General features: G+C 37.0%; 1 protein-coding gene across 1 annotated transcript; it reads left to right on the top strand.

Annotated features, from left to right (window-relative positions):
* The first annotated feature begins 438 nt into the window (after positions 1-438).
* LOC149286093 (beta-crystallin A3-2) lies at positions 439-3,208 on the top strand. The gene is made up of 6 exons (XM_089494389.1): positions 439-469; positions 1,242-1,306; positions 1,912-2,030; positions 2,426-2,567; positions 2,662-2,804; positions 3,061-3,208. The coding sequence occupies exons 1-6, from the start codon at positions 439-441 to the stop codon at positions 3,206-3,208; spliced, it is 648 nt and encodes a 215-aa protein (XP_089350515.1).
* Positions 3,209-10,992: the final 7,784 nt, after the last annotated feature.

Here is a 10,992-nt window from a genome sequence, read left to right as displayed (position 1 = left end):
TTCTAAACATATAACTCTTATTATTGTATGTTTTTAATCTATGAATTTTATCATTCTATTTTTTTTCTGGGGTTAGTTTATATAAGCATAGATAACGCATACATGTATGACTGTAACAAAATTAGATAAAAAAAGAACAAAATGAGATAAACATATATTGGACTAATGAATGAAACAAATGATATCTGTAATATTTGATATGCTGGCATAGTAGAACTCTCGGACAGAGAAGTGAAGTCATGGGCAGCGAAGTCATTCATGCAGACAGCAATTTATATTTTGCTGGGCAGAGACTCAGATAAGAGGCCTGGGATCAGCAATAGACAATAGCACAGACCGTATTGTGCTGACATGGGGTGAAAAGCTGGCATTGAGACCTACCCATATTCAGCCTATATAAACCCCTGGGCTAGGGGAACTGAAACAGGCAAGTTCCAGATGGAGATCCCAGCAGTTCAGACTGAGCGCGGTGAGTGTATTGCTCATACAGGGTTCCGGAATGCAAACAGTACAGAATCCAGCGTTACTGAGAGATGGGAACAATAATTTTGGTAGAATTTATAGTCATTAATAGCTTTGTAAATATTACTAGAAAGGTGTCAGTCTCTGGCTCATAAGGAATATTGACTTTTTTAACTAGTGTGAACTAAACACAATGTTATATTTGTCCAGAACATTTGAAAGGGTTGAAAAGTTTAGAAACAAACACCCAACAGACAATGTGGTCGCTGCTTTCAGCATGGGGGAACCCATAGGTACCTATGTATCATTTGCAATTGTATCACTTCCGTGTCACAATTATAAGCTTTGTGCAGAGTAATGTGTTTTCATAAAAAATGAGATGGCCAAGGTAGCATATTTTTACATCACGTGTCCTGTCTTTGGCTTATGGATTACTCATGTTTAAACATAATTATGGCCAAAAGACTGTTCCTTAATCTTGTCCTCAAGTAGCCTTAACAGGAGAAATTTTAATGTGATCATTGACTTAAGTCTAGCTATGTGATTGTTATTTGCTATTAGCCAAGGACATTTTCAAAGCCTGCCTCTCGAAGACATGGCTGAGAAAACCTAGGTCACACTAGGACAAGCCTAATTTGGCATAACAAAGCTTCAAGAGTGAAAAGCAGCTTGTTTCTATTTCAGCATTGTCGTTCTTGCTTCCAAATATGATATTCCAATGCTTTTACCATTCATATGTCAGAAATATAAGGAATGATTGGCATTAATTTCTTTTCTAGAAGACATTACATCTGAAAAAATGGCCCAGACCAACCCGCTTCCTGTTCCTCTAGGACCCTGGAAGGTATCTACACATTTGGGGTGCTTGTTTTGGATTGTTTATGCAGGATGGATACAACTATGTAACACAGAACTAATGACGAATGAAGAGAAGTCAACCTATATCTGTTTTCTCTTAAATAAAATCAAATAGGAACAAATTATAAAACATCACTACCAAATAGGGAAAGTGTTCTGTTTACTTTATTGTATTTGTGTTAAATAAAATAGCTTTGTTTGGCATCAAGAACCAAAAACCATGGGACCGGCTAAACAAAAATAATCATACATCATCCTTATCATCAAATGGTAAAAGTAGAAGAAAGGGAAAAAATACAGCATGCATTCACCATCTTGATCTGAATTCCTAGGCCAAGTCTCGAATCAACACTGACCTTTGGATGAACCATGCCTGTTTAATTCATTCAATTCATTTTCCCTAAGAAATTACGGTTTTAAATAGCTTCTATGATACTTTTTTAGGAAGGCAAGACCACTTGGGCATAATCCAGACTTTATGTTGGGAGTTGTCCCAGAATAACATTTTCTGTGGGTCATTGTTGATAGCAATGGGAGAGTGTAGGGGTACCATTCAACGTTACTATACGTAATTGTGCTTTAAACATTCAGATCACAGTTTACGACCAGGAGAATTTCCAAGGAAAGAGGATGGAGTTCACTGCTGGCTGTGCAAACATAATGGAATGCGGGTTTGACAATATCAGGTCTTTAAAGGTGGAATGTGGAGCGTAAGTACCAACAATATGAACATACATAGACTATGCCTGGAGTGTCTCCCACAAATATTATGAGCACAGAACATACTCCATATATTTTTGTCTCTTGCCCAGAACACAGACGGACCTGTGTGTGTTTTGTTCACGGACCATATATCGCCAAAATCTTTGTGCATGGCGAATAAACAGAAAATGGTCAGATGTTAAAATTAAGACCCCTAAAGAAAGCGGTACTCAAGACATAAACCTAGTCTAGAGCTCTTTCTTGTACAGTGGTGCAGAATGTGTCTGTCTTTAGGTAGAATATATGCTAACATATTACATACTAAGTTTAAAATAAAATCTCTGTTTTCAGTGTAAAGAAGCTCTTTCCCTCTGAGTTTGTTTTGTTCCATCTTCTCATGTAGATGGATAGGATATGAGCACACTAGCTTCTGTGGCCAGCAGTTTGTGCTGGAGCGAGGAGAATACCCCCGATGGGATGCTTGGAGTGGCAGCAACGCCTATCACATCGAGCGACTGACATCTTTCCGCCCAATCTGTTCTGCTGTAAGTGTGTCCCAAATGAAACGGCATACTTAGTTTCAGGCTGCTATTGCCCCGTCTCCAATGATTCTCAGTTATTCCTTGTCTCCATGTGCAGAACCATAAGGAATCCAAGCTGGTCATCTTTGAGAAAGAGAACTTCATTGGGCGCCAGTGGGAGATATGTGATGACTACCCCTCACTGCAGGCTATGGGCTGGGGTAACAATGAGGTTGGATCCATGAAGGTCCAGTGTGGAGCGTAAGTGAGACTAGTGATTAAAACATACCCCCATCCGCTATAATTGCAAGCCATTTTGCTCCAAAACCACGTTATAATGAATTTGCTAGTCCATTTGAAGACCACTGAAGTCCTGAAAGCTTAAATGATTCTACATTTTGCTCTATGTTAGCTCTGCCAAAAAAGCTGTATACATTTTCTTTACTAAAGAAAGGGTACAGATCCATAAGAATCTGAACATCTCAATATGTAAATGTTCATTGCCTTTTGCTTGCAGATGGGTTTGCTATCAGTATCCTGGTTACCGTGGTTATCAGTACATTCTGGAATGCGATCATCATGGAGGCGAGTACAAGCACTGGAGAGAGTGGGGCTCCCATGCCCAGACCTTCCAGATCCAGTCTATCAGACGCATACAGCAGTAGAGGACCCCGATGCTCCTGTCACTCACCATTACTGTGTTAGTGAGAGGTCACCATTTACTGGCTCACTGTGGTGCTACCAATCTCTTTTAACACTAATTTAGAAGAAACAGAAACCTTTCTTGTACTGTGAATGCATGTTGGTAAACTACTTCTCAATTGTACCAGCAGCTAAACTGAAAAATAAATGTAATACAAAAAAAAACAAAAAACACATTGTTATCTTGTTTTCACCAATCTTACTTCAAACTATAATAATCTTTGCTTCTAGAACTGTGGAGTGATTACTGTATTGATACATTCATGGCTGGTGTTGTATGAAAGGTCAACTTGCCATTTTATCCAAAAATATTATACATATTCTCTGTTTAGTAAAAGCGTTTTGGAGAGATGCTCTCGGCCGAACCGTAATACAATATGGGGAAAAAAGCAAACAACTCTTTGGTTGCTGCAGCCCCTATGAGCCCCCCCCTTATTATTAGTTTCATACAGCGCCATCATATTCTGTAGCGCTGTACAATGGGTAGACAGGACATAAGTAGTAAACAATTTGACTTACGGAAACAACAGGTGAAGAGGGCCCTGCTCAAAGAAAGCTTACAATCCAGTGGGGGATCGGGTATATTACACAAGAGGTAAAAGTGCCACTGTTAAGGACAGACCAGCCACATTAGTATAAGTATTGCAGGAGAGGGAAAAGGTGAGCGAACAAAATATGGGAAGAAGGGTGAAAACGTGTAAGATTGTAGGCGCCCTTAAAGTAGTAGATGTTGAGGATAGGGGTGACCCTTGAAAAATCTTGCATGCGTGCATGAGAGCTAGAAATCAAAGTAGATGACAAAAGGAGATCATTGGATGAGTGGAGACACCAGGAGCCTGAAGCAGTAGCCTTGGTGGGCATGTGGATGACTTTCCAATGTTCTATGTCAGCATTTTATGAATATAGCGTGTGAAGAGTATTTATAAACAATCTCTGTCCTTTACAAGGGGCGATTATAATTCAGTTACAAAAGCTATTGTTTTCAAACACCATAAAGGTTGCATACAATGTAACTTTACATCACAAGATTACAGAAAATACATTGAAGACAAGCTTTTTAATTCATGGCCATTTTATTGTTTTAAAACAAACGTTGTTTACAGTTATGGTCAACATTATTGACACACTTACATATTTTGGACATCATGTAAAATACCTTCTGAAAAAGTGTGTCATGAAACATCTTATGCCTATATGAATTCATGTTTTATACAGATCGGCACATGATAAAACATTAAAAAATAAATGAGAGGAAAGCATAAGAAAGTAAACATTGCCATGACAAAGATTATTAGCACCCTCTTGAAGAATTAAAGTTTGAAAAGAACTAGATCATTGCCGTGACTCACCTATGATAAATTGTCAGTGCTCACATGACTTGAATTAAAGCCATCATTGATTAGTTAATGCTTAAAAAGGCCACTTTTATTCCATTCTTCATTCACAATGGTTAGGACACGCGAGCATCAGAAATGCTGTTATTATCAAACATAAGAATTCTAAGGAGTACAAGGCCATCTCCAAAGACCTTGGCATCCCTGTTTCAACAGTTTGCAATGTTGTTTGCTGCTCATGGAATTGTCAAGAACCTCCTAGGATGAGGTGACCAGAGGAAAATGGATTAACGTCTTCAAAAGGTTGGTATAAAGTATAAACTATGGAAAAACATCCACATAGCTTAAGGCTGACCCGAACCAATCAGGAGCCATGGTTTTAACAGGTATCATTTTCCACACACTAAACCATGAAGAGCTTTATAGTTGAAGACCAAGAAGGACCCCACACAGCTTAAAGCAAAAACACAAAAAGGCACAACTAATCTTTACCAAACCTACCTAGTGAAATCACAATGATTGTGGGAAAATGTTCTATGGAAAGATGAAACCCAAGTAGAGCTCTTTAGTAATGCAGACCAAAATATTTTTACAGGCAACAAAATAAATACTACAGTTAAGTGTAGTGGAGGATCTGCAATGTGGGGCTGCTTTCTTGCTTCTTGCACTGAAGGCCTTGAACATATTAAGGGATTTTACAGTAAAATATGCTACCCAGTTACAGAAAACTAGGTATGGATCAAAGATCATGGGTCCTCCAGGAGGACAGTCATCCAAAGCACACGTCCAAAGGCACAAAAGAATGGCTGAAAAAGTTAAAAATGGACTCTTTCACACCTGCCTCTAACGAGTCCTGATCTCAGTCGGATTTAAAACCTTTCGGTTTTTAAACCATTTGGAAATCTTTGGGGGAAAAGGAATCCCGCAAACATTCTTGAACAAATTGCAATTGATGAACGAGACAAACAGCCAGCAGACAGGTGCACGAAGCTTACAGATGGCTACAAAAAACTATTGGAGGCTGTCATTGTTGCCAAGGGTTATGCAACCAAATAGGGAAAGGGTGCCTTTAATACCGGCTAGGTCATATTTTATGTTTCTTCTGTGAAATCATTATATAAAACAGTTGAAAAGGCATCTTTTTTTGTTGAATACCTTTGGACTTCCCCCTTAAATACTCTGATTATACAAAGCAGGTACAATTCCAAACATTTTTTTAAATATTCCGGAGGTGCAAATAATGTTGACCACTTCTGTTTAAGTTTCCTCTCATCCATATATCTCTTTCACAAAAATAGAACTTATTTTGCTTAGCTGTCCCAAAAAAAAAAAAAATAATCAAATTTGTTTTTTAACAAGTATACTATGTTTTTCAGGCAAATTGCACAAGCTCAGTCCAGTTTGTGGAGGCACATTATGGAAATGGAAAAACAATGGAAGTTTTCAATATTTCTTTTAACGTATTACGGAAACTTAAAAGACTTGCTCAGCGATTTCATTACTAAATTTGTTTCATAACTTTCCACTGCTAATGTGATTTAGTTTTTTATTTTTCTAATCCCCCCATTGTGACCATTTGGCAATAAGATTAAAAACATGTGGGTGGTAGGATTGTTCTAATTCATCATTTTTTTTCCTTTTATTGTTGTATGGTTAGAACACTCATATTTAACTAGCATCTCCCCCCCCCCCCCCAACAATCACAAGAGTTTTCAGCTTCATCTTGAGAACTAGGTGGCGCTGACAAATCTTTATATCCCACTACTTTTATGGAGGAGTATGTGGATTCTATGTGATATGCTTGTTAAAGGATATATATATTTAAAGTGTTACAATTGGCATTTTAGTACTACTACACCCTGTGAATATAATTATCATTGGAAGAAAGGATATGATCCTGCAGATATAAGCTACATCTACTCCCAACTCCGCTACTTGATATAGTAGCTAATTTTGAATTACTACTGAAGTGTTTTAACGTAATGGATTTTATTTGAAAACTAACTAATCAATAAACTGTTCTTTAACAAACTAGTTGTTTGAAATCTTCATTGTTGTTGTTTTCCATTATTTTGCATAGCACAGTGTTATTTCAAAAGATTCCTGCTATTTCCAAAACCATGTATTTCTTGCTAGGGCATATTTATTGTATATACACTCCGAAATTTAAATAATAAACCAATTAATCTATTTTATTTTTTTTTACTTGCCCCTACTTATCTTAATTGCGGTAAGACACATGCTTTCCGCACATGGAAGTGAGAGAAGGGGGTACAAATGCACATGGGTGTTCTTTTTAAATTTTACATTTCCATATTTTTCTCAGTTAACAAAAAAAAATGATGTACATTTTCAGTAAATAACTACAAATGAGGCAAAGGTAGCGCTCAAGATCTGTTTAATAAGTGCTCAGTCATAAACTGTGAGAGGACAGGAGAGAAAACAGGTTAGACAAGTGGAACAAGGGAAGAGTAAAAACCAGAAAGAAAAAAAAATACAGAAAAAAAACTCATGTTCTAGAAGTTCCAATCAGACTACAAAGGGCATGTTTGATGTTCCCTTCCATTTCCAAATAGTTTTCCTAAACAAAGCAGTGATTTTTATTATTAAAAAAAAAAAAGCCCTCATACGGAATGGGGTAAAAGTTAAACTTGGATTGTTTATTAGCAGCATTGCATTCCAGGCTAGTTCACCCTCATAAATGTAGACCAAGCATACCGCCGAGTTGGAGCTCTGTTCTGCGTATGTTAAAAGCAAAAATGTCATTTTCAAATAAAAAATGTTAAACCATTAGGGAGCACCATTGCCATGAAAGGAACCTATCACACAGTGAACAAAGCTGCTCAAACATATTGGGACCGAATCTGAGAGGAGAAGCCATGTCCCCTCATTTGTAAATTAAATTAACTTGCATATGGGGCTGAAATAAATGCACTCATGCAGCTCACCAGAATCACAATGCACCAGACACAATGTCAACATAGATTTAACATGTCCTTTTGGCAAAAAGCTTAACACAAATACTATTCTTTCAAAGTTTCTGCTTTGGGGATGGATGTCGTAGAAAGAATTTCAAAAACTCATTCATTTTTAAATACAACATGCATAAATCTTCCAGCTTTAACAGTTCTATGAACAATGAGATAACCAATATTTTTCTAGGTTTCCAGAGGATACATTTTACTAGACCAACATATGAAAAAAGATGGCAAGTTACATATTCTTCTGGGACCCTGGAGGTCCCCATTTTTGTAAAGAAGATGTATTTTATTATGACGGCCTGGTCAAAGGCATTAACTTCAGCTAAAGAAAAACTACACTCTATCTTGGGCCAGCATTGCAAATATCCAATGTTCTTACTGGGGTTTCTAAGTAATATAGTGCAAAGGATTCGGAGAACCCACTAGTAGGTGTTCTCCAAGTGCTGTAGATGTAGAAGTTAAAATCCCATGAAGCTCAGATAATAAGCGGCACCCTCCTTTTATCTTTAGTTAGGACACTGTCTGAGCACTGGGTTCTGCAACAGGTGTGTTCTGCTTAGCTACTGCCGATACTTTTTTTTGTTTTGCAATCAGCTTAATTGTTTTAGAGAGAGTAGGTTTAAAAAGGAAGAAAAAATCTGCGGCAAAGGCTGATGATGTTATCATCCCTTTCTCTCCGCAGCAGCCTTAGGAAGGCAGCTAGAAAACATGATACCAAAGAGGTGATAGCGACATAACAAAATAGGAAGAGATCGGGAAGTGCCCATAAAGTTTTTCCTCAATATTTAACATTTAGGCACACTCTACTTATCTTAAGAGGTAGGTTTAAAAGCTACCCCAAGGGACTCATATTAATAAAAGGAAACTGAAAAGGGGAAAAAGCAAAAGCAACCTACCATCTGGCACCAACTTCCTCCAGCGTGTTTCCCTCTGCCCTGGCGGGCAGTTAGATGCCAACAAGGTAGGCACCCATAATGCACATGAGTCATTGCTGGATCCTCAGCGTAGATCAGCATGAGAAGTGACAAATGGGTAGCACTTTATTGTGAGTAAAACAAATGGATGTAGAAATATCTAAAATCCAGGTGCAGAGAGGCAGGGACTGACCATTGCACAAGGGCCTTGCTATATACTAACAACATATAACTTTTTCACCAAAGAGAATCTATCAGTTTCCTAAATGCCACATCTTATAGTTTAGTTGAGTTGGCTCACACAAGAGTTCCAGGGGTTCTAATGAGGCCTTTTGTATGCATGCACAGCTAGAGCTCCTATCTATTCCAATGGGAGCACTTTCCTTCAAGCAACCAAAACCCAGCACCGAAAGTGGACCGTGAACCTTAACTTGAATGAGATATTACATTTTAAGTGAAAAACGTTTACTGCAGCCTTTATACATAAGGTGATTAAAGAAAAGAGGAGAGCAGCATAGGAAACTATGAATTGCCATGTTCTGTTGGTGGATCCATATTGCCAGATGTTAAACAATCTTTTAAACCACTTATCTCCAAAACAATTACCCAGAAAAACTAAGCACCAAAATGCATTTATTGGTGGCAAAAGGTATGTTAAGATGCAAAACAACTATAAAGATGGTCTTTTCTATTTATAGAAGCTAGTTTCAGATTTTTTTTTGTTCCAAGAAATGACATTTTCAACAGTATAAAGATGGTGCCCATTACAACCATTAACACTAATACAGCCATGACCATCTTACATATCCTATAAGGAAAATAACTAGAACTAAAAAAAATGGCCATATTGTGATAGCATTCAACAGGTACAAACCTAAAAGCCCCCATTTAAAAGGCTATTACTGGAGAAAATAAAATGACTTCAGAGTACACAGAGGACACTCAAGGTAATCAGCACTACGAGTACAATTAAAAGTAGTTTAATAGAATATTCAGTGCTAAGACCATGTTTTATCATGGGTAGATGAAGGCTTTAGTCTTTGCCAGAATAGACTGGCCAAGTACCAAAAATGCACTGGGATACAAAGTATATTTTTAACGCAGTCTTTTTTCCTTTACAATAAAAAAGCAGGTCTATTAGAAGGGACACTACTTTAGTCTTTAAAGAGGAACCTTCACATCTAGTATTAAAGAAAAAGAACAGGTAACAAAAGACATATGGACCATTATAACGTAAGTAGGAAGTTGTAGAATGCTTCCTGGACTCTCGCACTAGGGACTGTTTATTGCTGTGCAGCTTCTCTGTAAAGCTATTTTCACAATACATTAGGATAATGTACTCCTTTGGAAATATACAATGCAGCGGTAAGATATTAGCGCTCACAGTCCAACATAAATCAAGCAGGAAATAAAATGATTAATATGCTGTATACTGGTGTGAGAATTAAGACTGGGGGATAGCCTGGAATGTGAGAGTTTCCTCTTCGCATTTAAGACTAAAGCAGTCATAATTTAAAAAATTATATATATAACTTGAAAGTGTGTTGACCACCAGTTTTTTTAATTGAATAGTAATAATACTATTAGTAAATCAGCAAAATTCTAGAGATAAAGTACAATTTAGAAGTCTGCAAATAAATGTCCTCCAGGAAAAAGGAAATCAAATCAACGCACCATTCCTACATCTTTACAATATGCCTAGGGGTGCAACATTCATGCTAATCAAAACATTTAGATATTTGTTTATTTTACTTTGCTAATGTTTTTTTGAAAACAGGACCAAAAAGAAAATATATTAATAACCCAGAAATTAGAACTGTAACATGGTAATAATTAAGACTTCTTTTTAAAATGTATTGGGGCTTAAAAATGGTGGTGGAGAGGAGTCAATATTCCTTAAAAATGACATGTTACAAATATGATTATGGAAAAACAGTCTTAGGTCACCACAGGCAGATCATTTTATATATAAACCAACTATATCACATCATTCTTGAACGGTGCAATGGCATGATGTCATGTTTTGTCATAAAATAATTTTTAATTTTTTTTTTTTTTTTAGAATAAAGACTAGATTCCACATTTTAACGGCCTACAACTGAGCAGTCCAACTTTTTATAGGGTAGCTGAATACAAACATGATACAATACTGAAATTCTCTGCAGGAAATATTAAGATTATACAAAGCATGTATGTGACCTATGCAACGCAAAGTCCAATAGAAGGCTTGCTCAACGCTACCACACATAAGACGGCCTTAAATTTAAGCTATATATTCCATGTGATAATTACCAGGTCATTAAGGCTATGGACTGGACTACTTGTACTCTCTCTTCTCTAGTTCTCCAGCAAGCTGCCATACATATATGCACAAACTATCGATTATGCCTCCCACTTTTGGACTCCATACATAAATCTAAATTTCAAGATAAAAACTCTGTGGAATCAGGTAAACAAACATTTCTTTTTAAATCACTTTATGCTTGTTCCCTATGGTAAAAATAAATATCCCGAGCAC

This window comes from Sceloporus occidentalis, unplaced genomic scaffold (assembly GCF_023333645.1).
Source record: "Sceloporus occidentalis isolate IW3139 unplaced genomic scaffold, rSceOcc1.0.p SCAF_72, whole genome shotgun sequence".
Classification (NCBI taxonomy): Eukaryota; Metazoa; Chordata; class Lepidosauria; order Squamata; family Phrynosomatidae; genus Sceloporus; species Sceloporus occidentalis.
Note: the sequence above shows the minus strand (reverse complement) of the source record. Positions and strands in the feature narration are given on the sequence as shown.

Excerpts from the sequence above, each read along its gene's own strand:
- LOC149286093 (XM_089494389.1), top strand. The coding sequence starts at position 439 with ATGGAGATCCCAGCAGTTCAGACTGAGCGCG. Across the intron at positions 1,307-1,911 it reads TTCCTCTAGGACCCTGGAAG|ATCACAGTTTACGACCAGGA; the intron begins GTATCTACACAT and ends TTAAACATTCAG. Across the intron at positions 2,031-2,425 it reads TTAAAGGTGGAATGTGGAGC|ATGGATAGGATATGAGCACA; the intron begins GTAAGTACCAAC and ends CTTCTCATGTAG.